The sequence below is a fragment of the Bipolaris maydis genome (genome assembly GCF_028858645.1).
Source record: "Bipolaris maydis strain C4 unplaced genomic scaffold PSV08scaffold_5, whole genome shotgun sequence".
NCBI classification, from domain to species: domain Eukaryota; kingdom Fungi; phylum Ascomycota; class Dothideomycetes; order Pleosporales; family Pleosporaceae; genus Bipolaris; species Bipolaris maydis.
In genome coordinates this window covers 1200103-1221855 of record NW_027093861.1, presented here as the reverse complement: position 1 = coordinate 1221855, position 21753 = coordinate 1200103, and the positions used below count along the sequence as shown (strand labels likewise).

Genomic DNA, 21753 nt, shown 5'->3' with positions numbered 1-21753 from the left:
TAGATCTAGAGAAGCGCCTATCAACACTACCTCCTTGCTCGAACTACACCTCAAGAAAGCTTATCCTAGGACAAAATATCCTACTAGAAACTAAGCTAGACGAGCTAGGAGAAGATCTTACGAGAGCTATACAGAAAGCGCTAGAAAAGTCAACTCCACTAGTCAACCAAAAGCCAAAGACGAAGCCCTGGTGGACTAGCGAGCTAGATAGCCATAAGCGAGACCTAAGTAGAGCCTATAGAGCCTACAAGAAGGAGGCAGCAAAGGAAAATAATAGCTCCCTCTACCAGTGGAAACGAGAGTATCTACGTACAAAAAATAGATACCTAAAAGCTATTCAACGAGCTAAACAGAGCCACTGGGAGGCTTTCCTCCAAAAAGACTCACCTAAGGAGATCTTTAAAGCGCTAGCATATACTAAAGATAACCTTAGTACTCGAATACCTGCTATTAAAGGCAAGGAATCCTTCACTAAGAAATGTAAGGCTTTTAGAGAGGATCTCTTTCCTCCGCCTCCTACGACAGCGACCCCCTCCTTCCACATCTACAGGGGAGACAGCAGATGGACCTGGCCTGCCCTGACAGAGGACGAACTCTCCTTTGCCTGCTGTAAGGTGAAAGCCACCTCACCAGGGCCTGATCTGATCAGCCAGGAGGTGATCCAAAAGGTCTACTCAGCGCAGCCAGAAGCTCTATTTAGGATATACTCTACTCTATTCAACCTAGGCTACCACCCAAGGTGCTGGAGAAAAGCAAAGGGAGTCATCTTAAGAAAGCCAAACAAGCCTGACTACTCGATCCCTAAGGCCTATAGAGTTATCTCACTCCTAAACTGCCTAGGCAAAGTACTAGAGAGACTAGTAGCTAGGAGACTAGGTGCACTAGCGGAAACAACAGATCTACTCCACCCCTCTCAACTAGGAGGAAGACTAAAGAAATCCGCTATCGACGCTGCGCTACTCTTCTACAACAACATACAGCAGCAGAAAAGAAAGCAGAAGACTACTACTACTATCTTTCTTGATATCAAAGGAGCCTTCGATCACGTCTCAAAAAACAAGCTTCTTGAAGTCATGAAAGATCAAGGCCTCCCCTGCTGCCTACTAGCCTGGACAAAGTCCTTTTTAGAGGACAGAATACTGCAGCTGTCCTTTGACGGACAGACTGAGGAGCCGCAGGTAATCTCGACAGGAACCCCTCAAGGAAGCCCTGCCTCGCCCATCCTATTTCTGATCTACTCAAAACCACTATTCAATGCAATTCAGACTAATGCGAATATCTACTCCTCCTCCTATATAGACGACCTCCAGATCTCAATATCATCTACGTCAGTAAGGAAGAATATCAAGCTACTAGAAAAGGAGATTCAGAATCTCTTTAGACTAGCAGAGGAGTCAGCCATCCAATTCGATAGCTCAAAGACTGAACTAGTAAACTGGACAAGATCAAGAAAGGATCAAGCTAGAGTACTTACTCTACCTAATCAGGAGATAGTACAGTCTAAGGAGCTAGTTAGATGGCTAGGTGTCTACTTTGACTGCAGCCTCAAATTCAAGCACCACAGCCTTATTAGAAACCAGCAGGCTAGCGCAGCCTTCCACCGCCTTAGCAGGCTAGCTAACTCAAACAAAGGCCTCTCTCCTAGAGCAGTACGACAGCTCTACCTAGCCTGCATCACCAGCGTAGCTGACTATGGCTGCCAAATCTTCTGGAGGGAGCAGCAGACAGCGCTTAACCAGAGACAGAAGCTGCAGAACCAAGCCTGTAGAAAGATCCTAGGATCCTTCAGAACCTCACCTGCCATACCTAGCGAGGTAGAAGCAGCTCTATGTCCTCCTAGAGTTAGACTTAACAACGCCCTACGACAATACGCCTTTAGAGCAAGAAAGCTAGCTCCTAGCCACCCTCTTAATATTGCTATCACTAGTAATCAAGGAAAGCAGCTAGAGCGTATTACTAGATCTATCTCAACAGCTCTATCGGACGATAGTGAGGAGATCAAGCACTACGCCTCTATGCCCTGGAGCTCTACAATGCCCTACAAGACTAATATATCTAAGAAGTCAAAGGAAATCGAAGCAAAGCACCACAAGGAGCTTCTAGAAGACGAATATCTCCTCTCGATCTACTCAGACGCCTCAGCTACAAAGGAAGGCAAGGGTATAGGAGTAGGAGTAGCTTTCTACAAAGGAGCTAGTCTCATAGCTTATGAAAAGGTTAATATAGGATACAACCAGCTAGTCTACAACGGAGAACTAGAGGGTATTACCCTAGGCCTAGAGAAAGCTTTTGACCTAGCAGACGACTACCTTGAAGTTAGAGTATATGCAGATAACCAGGCTGCAATATTCAGACTAAAGACTGCTTCTGACTACCCAGGGCAAGAGTGGCAACTTAGATGCACTATAGCAGCAGAAAAGCTACAAGAAAAAGGCATATTACCTACCATACAGTGGGTACCAGGACACCAGGGCGTTATAGGAAACGAGAGAGCAGACGCGCTAGCAAAGGAGGCGACAAAGCTAGATCCTAGCTCTAGCAGGACGAGCCTAGCTGTAATAGGCACACGAATAAAGCAGCTAGGCGAGCGAGAGTGGCTTAGCTATCTAGGACAATACAGGAGAAAAGCTATTACTCTAAATCCTACTACTTACGCCGCAAGGTACAAGTGGAAGACTAGAAAGCAGATTGCTACTCCTCCTACTAGTAGAGAAGCCTCTAGCGCCTTCTATCAGCTTAAGTTAGGTCACTGCTATCTACGAGACTTCCTATTCAAGCGAGGAAAAGTAGACTCTAAAGTTTGCCCCTGCAACTATCGAGCTACTCAAGACCCTGCACATATCCTCCTTAGCTGCACGCTATACAAGGAGGCTAGGAAGAAGATGCAAGAAACTACAAAGGACCCCCTATCGCTAGCTTTCTTACTAGATACTACAGTAGGCGTACAGGCTACTATTGCCTTTATTAAGGAAACTAGGGCTGCAACGCAGGCCTGGTATAAAGGAAACCTCGACAACTAGGACAACACCTACACTAGGTGCCTTCGCCCTACACCCAACTTACCTCTCCTCTCACCCGCAAGACCTCCTACTACCCTCCTCCACACTAGGCCACGAGCCTCACCTCGATTTAGATAGCCCCCTCCCCCACCTACACCAAATTGATAGCACTACGTAGTTACCTGTAGGCATAGCCTGCACGTCTTATATAGCCTACCAGCTGAGACAGGACGTTAATCAATAATAATAATAATAATAATAATAATAGCAACACAAGTACGCTAAAAAAAACCCCCCATTTGATACATTGCAGTCACTGGTTCCAGCGACCAAAGTTTTTAAGCAAAAAAAGATACCCCCCTGGACACTCAGAACCAGAAATTGCCCCATTAATCCAGCGTAAAAAAAACATAAACCTCCCAAAGCATCTCCCCCCACATACCTATCTCCTCCCCCCGTTAAGCAACCTAGCCTCACTCTCCGCCTCCTCTTCCTCGAATTCACTGAGCTCAAACTCCTGCACGCCTCTCGCACTCTCCTCATCCCCCTTCACCTTCCCCCACCCCTTGTCATCCGCCGGATTGGGAAACGGCGTCGCGCAGAGCCGATTTCTAAGTGCAGGATAATACCTCCTGTACGTATAATGCGCGATAGCGAGGCCAAGCAGTGACCCAACGGTGACGTCGTAGACGTCATGCCTGTAGTCTTCGCAGCGGGAGATAGCGATGAGGGCGGCGCCGAGTAAGGGGGCGAGAGCGAAGAGGACGCGAGCGAGGTCAGCGCGGGGGCGGTAGACGTGGCATTGTCCAGCGAGGAAGAGGGAGAGGTAGCCGAGGCCGCTGAAGGCGAAGCTGCTGTGGCCGCTGGGGAAGCTGCGCCAGCCGTCGTGCAGGATGTGGTGGTCTGTCTCGGTGCAGACTTTGTATGTGACGAGCTGGTGGGCGGGCGTGCCGGGCGCGGGTTTGCAGCGTGCGATGAGGTCGGGGCGGGGGCGGCCGACGGCATTTTTGATCACGTCGGTGATGAAGCTGGTGAGGATCAGGCTGATGATTAGCCCGAGGATGGTGACGTGGGCTTTGTGGGAGCCCGGGCGGAAGAGAAGGGCCCATGCGACCAGGAGGCCGAGGGGAACGGCGCCAGCGAAGATGAGTAGCCAGCCGACTGATACGCGCTCGATTTCGGCATGGGGATATCCAATGGCGAGGTTATCGAGGAAGAACATGCGGTGGAAGGGCTCGCCGAGGAATTGGATCTGTACGTTGAGTGTGAATTCTTTTCTCTACAGTATATCTCAAGTCTTTTCTTTCTTCTTGCGTGACGTACCGGAATATAGCCGCACAATAGAAGAGCTATGCCTACATAATCCGAAGCATACGAGCGCTACTTGTAGCCGAAGAGGCTTCATTAGTTATTGTAAACATGTGCAAGGCAGCGCACACAAACACACACCTGCCAGAAGCGGGCTACCGCCCCAAGAAATCCCGGCGAGTTGACCAGGTCATTGGAATTGAGCCTGTGCGGTTGTGCAGGCATGTTTGGCGTGGGCGAACGAGCATGGGCGCATCGAATAGAGAAAACAAGTCGAGTAGTCGTGGCGGGCTTTCGGAGGTGTGGCTTCAACTCCGCAAACGGCAGGCATGGCACGGGCCGCTGCCGCTAGTACAGAGTTAGCGCGCGGGATCGTCTTTTCGAACATGGGATGGGGGGACACGTAGTAATGTCATCACTCTTCTTGATTTTCATTTCACTATTATTTTCCATATCTGTAGTTTCAATTCAAGCTAATGTTTGGAAGAGAAATAAAAGAAACATGTCTTAATAAGTAGACGTCAACATCCCCAATCTCCCCCCATCTACCACAACCACACTCCCATTCAAATACGCCCCTGCCAACCCCGCCATCCACAGCACCGCCCCCGCAATATCCTGCTCGCAACCCGTCCTCTCTGCAGGAATAACGTTCTTATCCAGCGTTTCGCTCTGCAGCGGATTTAACCCCCCAATAATCCCTGTCGTCATGTCAGACGGAAAGATGCCGGGAGCCAGCACGTTACAGCGAATGCGATAGGGGGCTAGCGATGTAGCTAGCATCTTCATCATGTGTGTGACTGCAGCTTTGCTGCTATTGTATGCGAATGAGGCGCCTGAAAGACGAGAGAAGCCGCCGATGCTGGAGACGGCAATGATTTGGGAGCGCACGCCGGTACAGAAGTTGCCTTTTGTATTGCCGGCGTCAAGGAGGGTGAGAAAAGCTAGGGCGGTGTAGTATACGCCTGTTACATTTACAGCGTAGGTTTGTGTGAAATCTTGCATAGGGCTCTGAAGGGCGTGTGCTCGGTACTCGCTGATTGTGGGCAGAGGGTTGCCTGGTGCGGCTTTGAGGGGCCTTGGACCCATGATGCCTGCATTTGCAATGACGAGGTTTACATAGCCTATTTCGGATTCAATTCTCGCGGCGATTCCGAGCAGTGAGTCTTGAGAGGTTATGTCTCCAGATAATGGTATGACGACGTTTGGGTCGATGCTATTGGCGGCGTCGCGCAAAACATCTTCTCGGCGGCCGACTATGTAGATTCGGTGTGCGCCGTTTGCAGCCAGCGCTTTTGTCATCATCAGACCGATACCTGTGGAACTCAGCGCTGAGCCCAGCCATGTTAGTCAAGCGCGGACTACCTGACCCGCCTCCTGTTATGACGGCAACAATGCCTTTGACATTGAAGAGCGCAGTTGCCGAGAGTTCTATGGACATTTTTTTTGGTGTGGAGCTCAGATCTGGTTGTGAATGCAATAAGGGTAGATGATATGGCTAGTCGTCATCGTTATATGTCTATGCTACGGCTCCACCTTCCGGCTCAGTGACACACATGCAAGCCAACGAAAATAAACTCGACTAATGCCGCCCGCGCGTTGCCCAATGATGCATAAGAAAAAGTTTCCTCCCATTTATCCAAGATACCAACAGCAACTCTCACCTATCAGCATGCCAACTCTTTCTCGCAGTAATCCACTTGAAACTCGCACACCAGCCTTCTACCTCGCCGCGCTCTGAACGCTCAACATAATCTTTAATCTCCTGCTGTGCCAACCGCACATCCGCCCTCAACTCATCTTCAGTCCACACTTTGTTCTTACTGCCCCACCGTGTCAGGAGACGCAAGCAAACAGGCTCGAAAATTTCCATGCCAAGTACAAACATCATCTTGCCTAGGGATTTCTGTGCCTCGTCTTCTGCCCACTGCCCTACGGGCACATTGACATGAGTTGTTTGTATATCCACGAATCCCGCTTCTTCAAGATAACTGTGATGCATGTAGAAAAGACCCAGGGGCCGTCCAGATCGGAAAGATGCTTCCATAAAAGCGACGTACAACTTGCGCAAGGTGGGCATTGCAATCTTGTCGCTGGGGCCAAGGGGTACTTGGCCCAAGTCCCAGTCTGCCAACTCGACCCATCCACCAGGCGAGAGACTCTTGTATATCTCTTCGTAGACGCCTTCCCAGCGGGTAAAAGTTCCTTTCATATTTCGCAGGTGGATCAGCTCGAATTTATCGCTGAAGTGCCAACCCGGTTCCAATTGAGGAGTCAAGGAAGTCAAGTCTATTGTGAGGGATTCTTGGGATAGATTTGACGGACTTGTGGCATCGCTTAATCCAGTGTCGTGGTGCATTTTTCTCGGAGACTCGATTGGATCGCGGTGAATCATGTTGGTTGCCAAGTCGAGCTCGGCAAGTTTGGCAATCAGATCGTCGACGTCGATTTCTCGCCCCCAAACGTCGAGATCATCGAGTTCCCAAGTGACTCCAGATTCGCCTAGCGTGGCTTCGGTGGTTTCAATGTCCCATTCGGTAATGTCTAGTCCAACGACTTCTGCACGGGGATATTGCTGTGCCATGGACACGGCCCAGTGGCCTGGTCCCGTGCCAAGATCGAGGATTCTACGCGTAGAGGGTAGCAGTTTTGTGGTTGTCAACTTTCCCTTGAGAGCGCGCACGAATATCTCGTGTTGCAAGGATAAGCGATCCTGCTCCACAAAATCGTTGTTGGGCTTGTAGACGCAGGGCAGATAATACGACTCATTGGCGTATGTGCGGCCATTTTCATGGACATAGTCGAGGTCGTCAGAGGCAAGTGTGCGAACAGAGCGACTATCGCAGCGACTGTCAGCCGTGGTTCATGCAGGATAGGTGGCGATGGAGGAGGAAGCGTTGGGCAGCAGGCTAGCCGTCAGCAGGCTGCAACCCCTGTCGAATGCGGGCAGTTGGCAACGCAGCGCCTTGGGGCCAGCAAAGGATGCAGCGATACGAGAGGAACAGAGGAGAAGCAGCGGCATACATGGACTCAATGGACGCGGAATCGTCCGAGTCAGCTCTTGGGTGTTTGAGTGGAGGCCCTGCGTGAGGGGCAACCACGTCTTCGGGTGGTGGCGGTCCCTCGTCCATGGCGCCGGAAAGCCGACAGGCTGCAGAGGGGCCGGACGGGTCTCGTTGGGCAAGTCCAGCGGAGGAGGATGGTGAGGTTGAGCGAGGGCGCCCGCGACGTCTTTACGTACGCGCTGCCAATGGATCCCTTCCAAAGAGGCTGGTGCAAGAGCTCGACGCTGCGTCTGCTAAGCGATGGTCGCTTGATGCTGGTTGGGGGCGCGCGCATCCAGCCTGGGTATACATATGGGCCTTGCAGAAGGTACTAGACTTGAAGCGTGGATCCATGCCCGCGACTGGCAACAAGCTCCACGTCCTCTGCCCTCCCTCTCTTCCATGTGGATGCCGACATGCTTTGCTGATCATCTCCGTCTGACCACCTCCGTGACAAATTCCCGCCCTCTGAGCCCCATCTCCATGTACGCTGCCGACCATCTGTCAGCGAGCCAGCCAAGCCGACATGTCCACCACACTCACCTTGTGTTCCGAGGAGAGAGCACAAGCACCCGGCCACGGCCATTGCGACGTTACGTGGCAGTGTGAGCTCCATCATGCCATGGCCTGAGGCGCACATGGCCCCACGTTTGTACATATACCATGTACACTACACGGAAGCATAGTGCCTCAATGCATCATGCCCAAGAGGTCCAGGGCGGCTGCATCAACCCCAGCCTGCTAGCACTTTGCACCGGACCGTCTTCGGTCCCTCTCAGCTGCCCTACCCATCCCTCGGGGTCTCGAGGCTAGTTTAACACCTGCATGCACTGGACCAAACCCCCGGAAGAGCGCGAGAAGCCCTTCATTCCACCTACGTACGTAGTACGTATGTACATGTCGGTGTCTGGTCGCAAACCTACCCGCCGCATATGCATTCTGTCTGGGGAAGCCTGCCGAGATTCCGCTTTCAGCAGCTACCTTCTACGACCACAAAGCCACTTCATATTTCCCGCTCCCTTTATTTCACTTGGAGAGTTCAAGTTCCCGCGGCCTGACTCGTAGCGGCGCGGGCTTTATCCTGGGAAGGCTGCATCGGACGTGGTAATCGTCCACTCTCCATCCCCCAACCGGACCAACACAAGCCCGCAACCCCGGGCTGCGGGACACGTATGAACGTGGGTGACCTCTTTTGACCTCTTTTTTTGCCAGATTGGATTAGAGGGAAAACAAAGGGACTGGGTTGTTCACACAATCACATTACGTGGGACAACAAGAGCCTGACAGCACAACCAGTCCACTGCATTCGTCCCAGCCAAGGCATCATATCATCTACATGGATGCGACACGATTTATTGCCTCTTTTTGTTTCTTTCCTTCACCCAAAGAGTTACCCCTTGGCTTCAGCGTTCGGCTTTCCATGCATGCAGACGAGAAAGCAATCCGTACTTTTATGAAGCGAATCACTACTAATATTGGTTCAACACAGCCCTCAGTCTACCTCCTGGCCCTCAAACTTGGGCAGGCGCTTGGCAACATCTGACCATGTCTCCTCGCCCTTTACGATGTTGGAAATGGCTTGGGCAATGTCGTCTAGACTCGAGCGAACCTGCTCAGTTGTGTCACGGTCTCGAAGGGTGAAAGTGTTGTCCTTGATTGACTGGAAGTCAACGGTGATGCCAAGTGGGGTACCAAGCTCATCGTTTCGCTAGACCACTGTCAGAGCCCAATCACATGTTCACCAGAGGGGCATGACCTACTGCATAGCGCTTGCCAATTGATGCACCGGACGCGTCAACTCGGTTGGAAATGCCAAGCTTCCGAAGTTTGTCCTTCAGTGTCTTTACGAAAGGATCAAAGTCTGGGTTTGAGCTGAGCGGCACAATGAGCACCTTTGTCGGTGCAACTGCAGGAGGGAATGAGAGGACAGCACGGGCTTCGTCCTGCTCGCGGGTCCAGTAGACGTGTTCACATAGAGCCTGATTCGGTCAGCCAGGCATACCACCATTCCACAATGGGAGTACTTACATAGAAGATACGGCCAATACCAAATGACGGCTCAATGACGTTTGGCGTATATTCTCGCATCGTCTCGACCCGAGTGCGCTTCTCAATTGTGATGAGCTCCTTGGGCACCTCGACCTTGCCGTCGGCAACTTCAGGGACATCGATGACAATCTTGTCCTCCTTCTCCAAGTCCAGAGACAGCTTCTCGCGCAGATCTTGCGATAAGGACTCAATGGCTGTTTCGACAGCCTTTCCGTCCTTCTTAAACTTGGGGCCAAACTTCTTCTTGTCAATGTCGCATTGCCACTCCTCGACCTTGAGCGGCTCCTTTCTTGTCTCACGGACAATCAGGGGCGCACCGGTCTTCTTCATATGCACAGACAGGTCGTATGCGCTTCGGTCAGCACAGCCAACGCACTCGATCCAGCCGTAAGATGTTAGCAATTCGGCGTCCCAGCAGTCGGCTGCGTAATGAGCCATCTCGTTGGCCATGTGTTGCCTGAAGCGGATCTTCTTGGGATCAACACCAATCTTGAGAAGGAAGAGCTGGATGCGAGCCAGGAAGTAACCCAGCGTCTCGTTATCAACCAGACCAGTCTCAACTGCCTTGCCAATCTTTGTGGTCTCGACAGTGGTCTTGCCAGCAAGCTGGACGTCGCGGTTGAGCAGTTCAAGTTCCACATCCTTGACCTCATTGAATCGTGGGTGCTTCTTGCCTCCCTCTGGATCGACAAAATGCTCAATTTCAGCCATGAGGAATTCTCGCACACGCAGGAGACCCTGGCGAGGCGAAATCTCGTTACGGAAAGACTTGCCAATGGAGGCAGACGCAAAAGGCATCTGCTGCATGTTGTGGTCTAGCAGCTTCTGGAAGTTTACAAACTGGCCCTGGGCAGTCTCTGGTCGTAGATAGGCGGGCAGGTTCGACGAGGGACCGATAGAAGTCTGGAACATGAGGTTGAAGGCGACGGGAGGCAGGAGCTCGCCATTGTTGGCAGGGTTCCGGATGTCGTACTTCTTCATGAGAAGACCCAACTCCTCGCCGTTGTAGTTGTCAATCTTTGCCAGGACCTCCTCAATCTCCTTGACCATTGAGTCCTCGAGCTTGATGGCTGCAATGTTCTTGACCTTCTTCTTTTTCTTCTTGGGATCCTCCTCCTCGACTTCGACCTTTTGGCCACGCGCCTCTTTGTCGCCCTTTAGCCTGGCCTCGAGCACCTCCTCGACCAAGTGGTCGGCGCGGAAGATCTCGCCCGTCTTTGGGTCTTTGCACATCCAGTCGGCAAACTTGTCGACGTGGCCCGAGGTCTTGAGGACATCGTGTGTGGTAAGGATGGTAGGTTCGACCTTGAGCATGTCCTCCTCGAGCACAAAGTGTTCGCGCCATATGTCGACAATGTTGTCGGTGAGGGCAGAGCCGGGTGGGCCATAGTCGTACAGACCAGCAACGCCACCGTAGATGTCGAAAGAGGGCGCGTAGAAGTATTTGTGCTACAGTTGGTGCCATGTGAGTAGGCAGTGTGCAGATAGGGTCGGGGGCAGTAGTAATGCATGCCTACCTTCATGAGCTGCTCAAAGGCAGCGCGCTCAAAGGGCTTGCCCTTGTAGGTGGTGGTATCACTCGGCATGGCGGGCGTCTTGCGCTGTGGAATCTTGTACCGGAAGAGGGGTGGAGTGGTCGAGAAGTGCGTGGTGGGATGAGTCGGAGGTGGGGCACAAGGTACCCGTCTAGTAGTTGTCTGGAGAGACGGTCGCCATGCAGAGCGGGGGACGCGCAGCAAAGCCTGGAGCCGGCGCATATATTATCAGGCTCTCCCCTGCTTCCACGAGGAGAATTGGCTTACTGCGAGGACAGGCCGTCTAGTATAGGGCATTGGCTTTTTGGTCGAGTTGCCCGCACGTGCAAATCATGATGCGTGGGCTCGGTGGGTGACGCGCCAAGATTGCGGAAAAGACGCTTCGGCCGCCGCCCCACTGAAAAGTTGTCAGGCTCGCCTACTGCAATCGACGGCGACGACCTTCACCACTACCACCACTACCGCGAGCACAATGACGGCCCCCAAAAATGTCGCGTCCGGCTTCAAGCCCAAGAATAAGATTCGCCGCCAGGCCGCCCATCTGTCCATCAAGAAGGCGCGCGAGTCGGAGAAGCGAGATGCCCGAATGCGCCGCAAGCGCGAGGAAGACAAGAACCCCGAGCTACGTGAACAGCGACTGGCAAACAACAAGCCCGCCACCATTGACAGCAAGCGCGTGTGGGATGAGCCTGTGGGTGACGAGGAGGATGCTCTGGGCTGGGCCATTGACGTAGAGCGGTTAGCCAAGCGGAGAAAAGTCGAGCATGAGGATGAAGAGGGCAACGAGGAAGGCACACTGGCCAAGCTGAAGAAGCGGGACGAGGCGATGAACGATAGTGAAGAAAACGAAGAAGAAGACTCCAATTCGGACGGGGCAGACAGCATGCTCGACGACTCCCAATCAGACCTCGACTCGGACGATTCAGACCTCAACTCAGATGCCGCCTCCTCGAAGCCCTCCAAGTCCTCCAAGTCCTCCAAGCGCGCAGCCAGCCCCACCGCAACCTCCACCACCACCAACTTTGATCTATCACCCGAGTTTCTAAAGCAAAAGTTCCCTTCCATATTCAATCCCAGCGATGAAGAACCCAAGATTCTCGTCACAACCAGCATCAACTCGTCTCTGCACAAGGAAGCCGACGTCCTCACTTCCATCTTCCCCAACAGCACATACATCCGCCGTACAAAGCATGCACACGCACACAAATATAGTGTCCGCGAAATCGCCGGCTTCGCGGCCGCAAGAGGCTACACCGCCCTCGTCATTCTCATGCAAGCCCAGCACGAAAAGAAACCCGACGGCCTCGACATTGTCAACCTCCCCAACGGTCCCCACTTCCACTTCAGTGTCTCCAACTGGGTTGACGGCAAGAAACTGCCCCGTCACGCAAACGACACAGGCCACTATCCAGAGCTCATTCTTAATCACTTCAAGACTCCGCTCGGTGTTCTTACCGCCCAGCTTTTCAAGAACCTCTTCCCTCCCTTCCCCGAACTAGAAGGCCGCCAAGTTCTTACTCTCCATAACCAGCGCGATTACATCTTCGTACGCCGCCACCGCTATGTGTTCCGTGATAAGCGCGAGACAGAGAAGCCTGTTTTGGGCACGGATGGAAAACCAATCCCTGGCGCTGAGGACGTCAAAGTGGGCATGCAAGAAATTGGGTATGTCATGTTTTTTCTTCTTCTGTGGAACAGTCGCTAACGTTACACTACCAGTCCCCGAATGACGCTCAAGCTCCGCAGAATAGACCGCGGCATTCAGTTCAAGAGTGGCCAGGAATGGCAATGGAAAGGCCGTATGGACAAGCAAAGGACGAGGTTCAACATGTAGAAGAGCATGTATGTTCGTCCATTCCAGTACTGTCATTCCTATGCGACGTTTTATTTGCACGTCAGCATCGGCAATGTTATTCATTTTTTTTACTTTTCGGCAACATCCATGTGTCGACATTGCCTTTGTCAACATGGGTTGGGTATGACTAGAGCGTGACTCCGACTACCTAATAGAACATGTCACTTCCGAGAAACGCGCAATGACTGAGCTATGTGGATCACGTAGCTAGGTGATTAAGTACTGTTATTTTGTTATCTCTATTATTGACCAATTGACTTGGAGTTACATAAGTCAAACCAGGTCAAGGTCACGAATATCCGAGTGCGCAGGGCGCTTGGGAGGTAGACACAAAATAATGAATAACATTGTCCTAGTACCTGCACCATAGTTTTGCGACTCAATCACCAACTCATCACTGGACGGATGAGACTTTGGATGTGCAAACAATGGCTGATTAGCTGATAGCTCATGGTTTACAGGGATGCCTGCTTTTATCCACTCAGCCGTATAGCGTATCCAACCATCGTCTTACGCCGGGACGAACCGAAGACAATACACTTACGGGGTCTGTAAGATCGGCCCTTCTGCTTCTCCGCACCAGCATTCGACTTGCGACTACGTACAAGAATGAAGCAGTAACTGTCAATTTATCTCGATCCTCTCACTCAATCCTAGTCTGTTTGCACCACGTGCAGTACGCGATTACACATACTTCATCATATTTCGACTTCCCATACGGACAGTTCAGCCAACCATTTCAAATACTTTGTTTTTTCTTTCTAACATCAAACCACGATCTCTCGTATCTTCGTTTTCAAGTAACGCAAAGACACGTGAGGCAGACGTTGTCGTCATGGGCCTTGGCGTAGACACCGGCTACGCCAGCATCGCAGCAGCAGAAAAAGGTGCCTCAATAATTCTCGTCGATGCCAGCCATGGCGGTGATACCTCAGCCCTATCAGGCGGTGTTGTATATGCAGGCGGAGGAACTTTGCAGCAAAAAGCAGCAGGCTACGGATACGACACGCCTGAGAACATGTTTGCTTATCTGAAGGAAGAGACACAGGACGCAGTTGACGAAGAAACATTACGACGCTTCTGCAAAACAAGTGCCCAGAATCTGCAGCGGCTCGAGAAACATGGTGCTCGTTTTGAGGCATCGTTTTGCCTGTACAAGACGTCTTACCCAACAGATAGGCACTATCTGTTTTTCTTGGGCAATGAAAAGTCGTATCCTCACAAGATCGCAGAGCCCGTAGCTCGAGGATACCGAATGGTTCACCCTGGGCTTTCTGGATCCGAATTATAGCGTGTTTTATTCAAAATAGCCATGAGTCTAGGGGTAGACTTTATGCCCGCAAGCAAGGTAACCCGTTTACTTTATGACAAGAACCAAAGAATCGATGGAGTAGAAATCAAACCCCTCCTAATATCCAGCCCCAGCTTCGCCCGTCATAAAAAAGCTATGCAGAGAAGAGAAACGATACCAACTATCACTACGCCCACTATCAAAATGGTACCACAACCGCGCCCTCAACATCTGGAATCGCGACGCCAACCTCCAAACTATCCACTCACCACCCGTCATCCTCGCTGCAGGCAGCTTCTCCTTCAACAAACACATGCGCCAAACCCATGTCCCAGAATTCTCGCGCGTCGCACCGCTAGGCATCTGGCGCGACAACGGCTCCGGCATCGCGCTCGGCACCTCTGCAGGAGCCTCAGTCGCAAAGCTCGACCGCATGTCCGCCTGGCGCTTCATCTACCCGCCCGCCGCGCTCCTCGAAGGCATCGCCGTATCCACTTCCGGCCGCCGAATACTCGCCAAAGACGCCTGCGGCGCTGCACTCAGTGAGGTCATGATTCGGTGGCATGCCAGCACGGGGTTTCGCATCTTGGATCAGACTCAACGGGTGAAAGCGAAACAGCAGCTTTTCGAGCAGGCTTCTGGTCCGGTTTTGTTCCAGCGCTTTCATTCGATATACTGGGGGTACAAGAAAGCCGGGTCGCTGCGGGGGTTGGAAGAGACGGTTAGGGAGTATAATGCTGCGATTGAGAAGGGAACTGAGGATCCGATGCATAAGACAGATGAGTGCCGGAGTCGGATTTTGACACCGCCGTTTCATGGGATTGATATTTCGCCGGAGGCTGGTGGGATACAGGTTGTTATGGGGTTGACGCTGGGTGGTTTGTGTGCTGATGGTAGGACGGGACTGGTTTTGGCTAGTGAGAAGAAGATTGATGGGCTCTGTGCTGCGGGTAGGACGGCTGTTGGGATTTGTTCGAATTCGTATGTTAGTGGGTTGTCCCTGGCTGATTGTGTATTTTCTGGGAAAAGGGCTGGGGAGCATGCGGCACATGAGAGGAGAGAAAAGTGAATAGTGGAAATTACTACCGTCGTCGTGTTTGTTTTCCCAGAATTGAATTTCAGGTGCCATTGGATGGGCCGTAAAGAACATCAAAGCTTATCATAAAAGTAGCGTATTTATCTCTAGTGTTAATATAACGCTGCTAGGATGGGAGATTGTACGGACGAAAGGAGGGATTTGGATTGGAAAGGGAGCTTGTAGGATTGCTAAATGGTTAAAACGTACAAAATTGTGTATCCTCTTCTGCCACTGAGTGCATATTGGATAACGGCATATTAGGTACGTTCACGTGCAGACATAGACACACCTCGGATACTCAAATTCGACTCCCACATATCAATTCCTCACTCTCTTATCTAAATAAAAATGAAGACTCAGACATGAAATAGGTACTCTCATTGTTATGCCAGAAATGAACAACAACCCCACAACGAGAAAAACAAAACTGAAAACTCCGAATGTACAAGTACACAATAACTACTACTCCGGGTATCGTACATGCCCCCAGCCAAAGGTCATGGAATGGACCTTGAAGACCCACCCTTTTTTTATACCAACCGCCCACTTTGACAAAGGGAAAGAAAGATACAATAACACTGGGTACCCCAGGGGCCGACTCGTCATAGTATCGTGGATAACAGACATGTCGTCTAGGCAAATTACTGCCAACCCCAGGGCTGATAAGGAGACCACTAACCATGGTAACCATAATGGCCATAGCCATAGCCAGAGCCAGGACCAGGGCCATACCCAAGGCCATACGAAGGGTCATATCCATGACCATATCCGTGACCGTCATTCCCCCTACCTCTGCCTCTGCTCCTGCCACCTCGGCTACCATTCTATTTGTTGCCATATCCGCTGTAAGCTCCAGGAGTCATCATACCAGTTGGTCCTGGTGTGTTGGATGCAAGGCCGGCGGGGTGATTGGTAGGCGTACTAGGTCCATCGACACCATGTCGTGCGTTTCCAGGGTAGAACGTGTTGTTAACGCCTTGCTGGAAGCCAGACAAGCCCTGTGATGCACCCTGCGCAGCAAGCACAGCAGCTTGAGCAGCTGCGCTGGCTGGGGCTCCAACGCCGGTAAGACCCCACATGTGACCACTCATTTCGTCGGGAACGGATCCATCAAAAATCTTCTTCCTCATTTCCCAGAATACAACTCCCGTCAACCAAGCATCTGAACCAGCGGTATGTGAGTTACCAATGCGCTGGCAGCCGAGCTCATCAGCAAGATCTTGGAGGCCAGACTTCGTGCCCAGATTGTTGAGTATGTTGGTTGCTGTGGCGCCAATGACACCGCGCCTAACCAGGTTATTTGCATGTCGCCAGAGATACTTGACATCGAGAAGTTTGGGGAAGAAAACATTGACAAGCTTGCGATACGTGTCCTCATCTTCGGGTAGTGGCTTTGACGTAAGCATCTTGAGCATGTATGCAAAATCATAGCCAGAGTGAAATGATATCCAGTTGACGTCCTCTGACAGGGTCATTCCAGACGTTGTGAGTAGCGAGCCAAACTCTTGCGGGTCAATGCCCTGGTCGCGGTGCTTTTCGAAATCAGCTCCAGACTTCTTCAGCATCTGGATCGACTCTTCGTTGTACATGTCGTCTCCGAGGGAGAACTGGAAGTTGAAGGACCATGTGCAAGGGCAGGGAATAATGTTATTTGAATATCTTTGAAACGACTTGGGCTTGTAGGTCAGAGTATTCGTGTCGAGATGTGTTGGGGGAACGTCGCCTTGAACGTTGAAGAGGGTGACGCCCAGTTGAATGATCTTGAGCAGGTCGACATTACAGCGAACGGTCTGGTAGTGGTATGACGCTTTCGAGTTGAAGTCTCCGATAGGTCGCGCAACAACACCGGGAAACTCAGTGTCCTGTTTGTAGAGTGAGCATTGTGTGTACAGACTTAGGAGAAAGGAGTAGAATAGAAACTACCCCAAGGAATGAAGCCATGGAATCACCACTGGTACAAGACTTGAAAAATATTAGACGCGACTCTGATAGCACAGTAGTCGCGGGGCATTGCAATGAAATAGCATACTGACCATGCTAATGTATGGATACTGGTCAATGAGGGTGCGTAACATGTCCATCTCCTGATGCAGGTTGGACCGCCAGACCTGGCGTATGCGCTGGCCGGCAATGCCCTTGGTACCGTCGTGTCCACGGGCTGCATTCTCCTGTATTTGAGCGCCATGGGCAAACCGCATGCGCGCCTCATGTCCGTCCAGTCCGGTGCCTCCACCTGCCCCGCCAATGGCTGCTGCTGCCCCCAGACCCGCGCCTCCCAAGCCGCCGCCTAGGCCAGCATTCGCCTGAAATCCGCCCTGGTGTTGGCCGAAGAGATTCAGACTGGTGGCCTGGTTGCCCGCGCCAAAATGCTGCATATTCTGTTGCTGCTGTTGCTGCTGTTGCTGTTGCTGCTGATGTTGGTGCAGTGGCTGTTGCTGCTGGGGCATTGGGCCAGAGAGATGTGCGAATGGGTTGGAGAGGTTATGGCCGGGAAACCGGCCCCCATGAGGTGGCATCGTGGGCAAAGTGTAGCTGTTGCTGCGACGGGCGCGAGAGTACAAGTGGAGGAGTAGTGAAACGGCGAGTGGGCGACACTGGGGATAATGACGCGAACGAGCGGTGGTCGGGGTGTCTTTCCCAGGCTCTTGAGAAGATTTGTAGCAATTAGGGCGTTTGTAGGGTGTGCAAGGTGCGTGTGGTAGCGATAGTGCGTGGTGAGAGTTAATGGATGGTGTGGGGAGGATGCCCGTAACCCATGGGCGGCGGCCGTGCGCCATGATGGCCGCCAAGACTGAGCCAGATGCGACCACCAACGGCTTCGCGGACGTGACGCCAACAGCCTCCGCGACCGCGACCGCCTTTTCCCTTGTCGACCATCTCTTGCGGCCCATTCAGTACGTTTACTTGCTTCGCGCGGCCTCAATTGGCGTATCAGAACTCAGAAATCCTGACTGCAGCAGCATCTTCATAATGGCACCACGCCCCTCCATCACCGGTTTCGACCCTAAGAAGTTCGCCGCCGCCTCTGCCAACGGCACAAAGGGCGACCCCTGGGCGCGATAGTATGTCATGGATGCCCGCCTCATACATATACTGCGTCGAATACTTATGCCACAGCTAGTGAACAATGGCGATACACCGGTCCCTTCACCCGCTTCAACCGTTTCAAGGGCTCCTTCCCAGGCCTCGGCATAGCGACTGTTGCCTTTGCCGGATATGTTGTTGCTGAGCAGCTATTCTTCCAAGACAAGGGACATCACGATGACCACGCATAAGACTTACATATTCAGGCGTACCGGTTGCTTCGGGTTCCGTTGCTGTGGGATTGTATATACCTCTACCACACAGAACGATCAATCAAAATGAGATTTCAGAGTATTTGGGAATTGACATGGAAGTGGGTGTGAAGAGTATTCTGCATAAGTGCAACAGTCGAATGGATTAGTGGGTCTCACATGCCAATCAAACAGTGAGGTCGACATGGCGTGTCTATGATTGTACGTGAGAGAAAAAATACTACGGAAGAGTCTGCTTTCATCGTATCTCTGATGAAATTTCTTCTTTTCATCAGTCCTGTTTCTAACCGGAGAGTTTGTCATCTACCATCATGCTCACCAACCACATGCCTCATCATTCCCTACTCATAGAACCGACCCTATCTCTCCAATATGGCTCACAAAAACTTGTCCCATGTCTTTCATGACTTCAGAGAACTGTCTCTTCTGCCAAGTCCACTCCCAATCTCTTTGCAATACGGCGTAGCATATTTTGCACACAGAGATTGCTATTGTCTAAAGGCCATACGTCCGTACTTGTATGTAGCGCTCCATGCGCCCTCAAATTCCTGACTTATTGAAAAAATGACGCAGTCTTATTATGAGGGTAGCTCAGACGCACATATGTATCCTTTTCGCTCCCTTCGTGCTCTCTAATCAATGATTACAACCTAAGAATCCTCTTTATGTTCTGATTCGGTGAGAATTCTATCTTTCACTCCTGATGCTATGATAGGGATTTTCAAATGTTAGTGCCAAACAGGCTTTCTTAAAAGTCTTTTCTTGCTGGATAACCACGCACTTCTGGAATCATGCCTACTAAGTTTTGCATCAAAAATAATATCTTTTCGACTTCCGAGACACAGAAAGGAGTTTTCGAGTTTCAGTGCCGAAGAGGCTTTCTATATTTCTCCTTGATTGACTACTGCATTGACTTTAGAGCCAAAGGAACTGTATCTCTCGTCACTTCAGATAACTCGTATCCGTCAATACAAAAGATTTTATCAAAATGAATCATTCTCGCAGCTTGAAACATCACTTCACCTTATTGTCTCTATTCGCAGATTGTTCTCTGAAAAAAACCAAGTTGGTATTCTTATGCCTTTTTTTTTGGCACAGCAATATCACATCAGGTTCAACTACTTCATCCATACATCACTTCGCAGCGGGTTACCATCACTATTTGCTCTTTGCAAAACTCACCTCGTACATCATACACCCTCACCTATGCAGCCCCAGAAAAGCACAGCTTGCATGTAGCTCTTCTCTGTAAAAACTCATCCCGATACATCACCTTCCCGTTCAGTCCTGATCGTCTAGCCAAAAAAACAGTGCACTACAAGCCAAGACCGCAAACACGAGGTAATCGAAGCGCTCTGTGTATCCTGACATACCGTGTATTGGTAGCAGCAATTCTATGTATTCATTGTTACACCTGTATCTTGGATGTGTGATGGTAAAAATTTTATGTAGCACAAGCACGGATACACGTCAAGAAATATTTTGTACTACGATAACTATCTATATTTGCGAATAAGGTTACACGGCACTCTATGCCGAGTCCATCTCACGCTTAGCATAAGGCCATTGCTGACTCAGACCAAGACTGTCATTTGAAATACCTGTCCGTATCCAATCGGTAAATCGAAATGGGATAAAAATTCAAAAAGGGGCAAAACCAAAATTTCGACCTCGTCGTCTTTTGATTGAAGGAAAATCAGGCTGACTGCATTACCTTTTGCGTTGCTGACCAGATTGCCTAAAGTATGCAAGATCACTGACTGCAATACGATCAGACATCGATATTGGACAATCAGATACTAGGCACATGGGTGCTCAGTAGGTACCGTGCGCAACCACTCAATCTCACACGATTCTCCTATCGTAACTCAAAACATCACCCCACTAGTATTACCCACCTACATATCCACACCTAACCCCTACACCCGCACAAAACATCTTTCCCAAACAGCCTTGAGATCGAGACTCCACCTCGAAACACTGCTCCCCACCCATCCAGATACACTTCCACACACTACACCCACTTCATTCCACTAGGCGCATCCAGCCTCACCACAAACAAACCCTCCCTCCTTTCTTCTTCCCTTCTCCGTCCTCGCTCTCGCATTCCCTAAACCTAGCATACGTATACACGTGTTCATACCAACACAATACCCATGGCGTATCCAGCATACCAATACCTCAGTCCTCCAAAATGAAAACAACATCTTCTACAAAAGAAGCAAAACACCCCTGCATATCTACATACATAGCAAATACTTTACTACTCCGGCGAAGTTTAACTACTCTACTTGTGGGCCCGCGCCAATGTCACTGCTGCAGATCCAAGTACCTAGATGTAAAAAAACATGCAACATGTCTGCAGCGATAGTGCGTTTTTTTCAGCTGGGATGAAGCGTCGTGGGATCTGGCTGGGGGTGGGGGGAGGGGGGAAGAAGGAAAATGAAGTGAGCAAAGCCCAGGGACCCGAGGCGTTGAAGGAGGAGGGGGGGTGGCGGAAATAGTATCCATCATCGTAACGTAGTACGTGTTTTTTGTCCAAACAGTTCCCCACCCCCTCCTCCCCCCCCCCACCAAAAATCCCGATCCCCCCCTTGTTTCAAGATTTTTATGTGTTTTTTTTTCCTACATTGGGCTGTATCTCGCGACAATCAAATTTATGACCCATGCGTTTGGCTACAAGTACTCGGCAGACGTGGGTTTGGTTTCGATACTGTCTTTCTCATGAAGAAGATCTGGGCCCCAAGGATTACTTACTCTAGGGAAAAAAGAAAAGGAAGGCTTACGGCATTTGCGAGTGTGTCTGTGTGTGCCAAGTCTTTTCTTTTTGTCCGAGCGAAGATAATCAACCTGCCCCCCCACGTCCCCACGTCCCATTATCGCGGTGAATTTGGGTATACACACTAGACGCCGAAAAAAAGCAATACTACTGAAAAACGGCGGGAAAAAACAACAACAACAACCACACAACATCCGCTGCGGATGTTATTTCTTTTTCCTTCTATTTCTCTAGTTTCCTTTTGGTTGGACCCCTCTAACTGGGATTCTGACAATGCATTGAATACACCCACCCCCCCGGCGCGCCTTCTAATTCCGCATCATCCGTTCCCAAAACCATATACGTGTTTAGCACCAACCCATCTACCCATTACTCCGCTGACGCAACCTCAAGCTTGGCACACACGACGCTCTCACACCATGTATAATATCTAGCAGCCCGGGGTGTATACATGACTGGGATAATGTGGTTGGTACATACGTAGCCGGTCCACCATGCCAACGCCCTGAGCGCGCTCAC

At 50.9% G+C, this 21753-nt stretch overlaps 7 protein-coding genes across 7 annotated transcripts; 3 read left to right on the top strand and 4 right to left on the bottom strand.

The window, feature by feature from the left end:
• Positions 1–3441: 3441 nt before the first annotated feature.
• PSV08DRAFT_220835 (uncharacterized protein) lies at positions 3442–5788 on the bottom strand (the record flags this gene model as incomplete). Its single annotated transcript, XM_014226673.2, has 5 exons — positions 5670–5788; positions 4828–5623; positions 4449–4512; positions 4323–4379; positions 3442–4251 (listed from the first exon to the last, which is right to left on the bottom strand). The coding sequence occupies exons 1-5, from the start codon at positions 5746–5748 to the stop codon at positions 3442–3444; spliced, it is 1806 nt and encodes a 601-aa protein (XP_014082148.2). The 5' UTR covers positions 5749–5788.
• PSV08DRAFT_200097 (S-adenosyl-L-methionine-dependent methyltransferase) lies at positions 5777–7937 on the bottom strand (the record flags this gene model as incomplete). The annotated part of the gene is made up of 4 exons (XM_014226675.2): positions 5777–7156; positions 7332–7458; positions 7549–7626; positions 7895–7937. 4 exons carry the CDS (start codon positions 7935–7937, stop codon positions 5968–5970), a joined length of 1437 nt encoding a protein of 478 aa, XP_014082150.1. The 3' UTR covers positions 5777–5967.
• A 574-nt stretch (positions 7938–8511) lies between these two features.
• PSV08DRAFT_220830 (uncharacterized protein) lies at positions 8512–11261 on the bottom strand. The gene is made up of 4 exons (XM_066092164.1): positions 10918–11261; positions 9380–10849; positions 9112–9330; positions 8512–9059 (listed from the first exon to the last, which is right to left on the bottom strand). The coding sequence occupies exons 1-4, from the start codon at positions 11155–11157 to the stop codon at positions 8844–8846; spliced, it is 2145 nt and encodes a 714-aa protein (XP_065949333.1). The 5' UTR covers positions 11158–11261; the 3' UTR covers positions 8512–8843.
• A 112-nt stretch (positions 11262–11373) lies between these two features.
• PSV08DRAFT_288060 (anticodon-binding protein) lies at positions 11374–13150 on the top strand. The gene is made up of 2 exons (XM_014226677.2): positions 11374–12600; positions 12655–13150. The coding sequence occupies exons 1-2, from the start codon at positions 11408–11410 to the stop codon at positions 12767–12769; spliced, it is 1308 nt and encodes a 435-aa protein (XP_014082152.1). The 5' UTR covers positions 11374–11407; the 3' UTR covers positions 12770–13150.
• Positions 13151–13625: 475 nt separating this feature from the next.
• Positions 13626–15150, top strand: PSV08DRAFT_370189 (uncharacterized protein; the record flags this gene model as incomplete). The annotated part of the gene is made up of 2 exons (XM_014226678.1): positions 13626–13942; positions 14244–15150. 2 exons carry the CDS (start codon positions 13626–13628, stop codon positions 15148–15150), a joined length of 1224 nt encoding a protein of 407 aa, XP_014082153.1.
• Positions 15151–15983: 833 nt separating this feature from the next.
• PSV08DRAFT_350255 (ribonuclease H-like domain-containing protein) lies at positions 15984–17675 on the bottom strand (the record flags this gene model as incomplete). The annotated part of the gene is made up of 2 exons (XM_014226679.1): positions 15984–17021; positions 17193–17675. 2 exons carry the CDS (start codon positions 17673–17675, stop codon positions 15984–15986), a joined length of 1521 nt encoding a protein of 506 aa, XP_014082154.1.
• Positions 17676–17991: 316 nt separating this feature from the next.
• PSV08DRAFT_288039 (uncharacterized protein) lies at positions 17992–18587 on the top strand. The gene is made up of 3 exons (XM_014226680.2): positions 17992–18053; positions 18120–18221; positions 18281–18587. The coding sequence occupies exons 2-3, from the start codon at positions 18130–18132 to the stop codon at positions 18432–18434; spliced, it is 246 nt and encodes an 81-aa protein (XP_014082155.1). The 5' UTR covers positions 17992–18053; positions 18120–18129; the 3' UTR covers positions 18435–18587.
• Positions 18588–21753: the final 3166 nt, after the last annotated feature.

Bases quoted from the DNA above. Each gene is read 5' to 3' on its own strand.
- PSV08DRAFT_220830 (XM_066092164.1), bottom strand. From the start codon at position 11,157: ATGCGCCGGCTCCAGGCTTTGCTGCGCGTCCCCCGCTCTGCATGGCGA. The intron at 10,850-10,917 runs GTAGGCATGCAT...CACCAACTGTAG, and splicing joins CCTTTGAGCAGCTCATGAAG to CACAAATACTTCTACGCGCC. The intron at 9,060-9,111 runs GTAGGTCATGCC...ACAGTGGTCTAG, and splicing joins CAATTGGCAAGCGCTATGCA to CGAAACGATGAGCTTGGTAC.
- PSV08DRAFT_288060 (XM_014226677.2), top strand. From the start codon at position 11,408: ATGACGGCCCCCAAAAATGTCGCGTCCGGCTTCAAGCCCAAGAATAAG. The intron at 12,601-12,654 runs GTATGTCATGTT...TTACACTACCAG, and splicing joins GTGGGCATGCAAGAAATTGG to TCCCCGAATGACGCTCAAGC.
- PSV08DRAFT_288039 (XM_014226680.2), top strand. From the start codon at position 18,130: ATGGCACCACGCCCCTCCATCACCGGTTTCGACCCTAAGAAGTTCGCC. The intron at 18,222-18,280 runs GTATGTCATGGA...TGCCACAGCTAG, and splicing joins GGCGACCCCTGGGCGCGATA to TGAACAATGGCGATACACCG.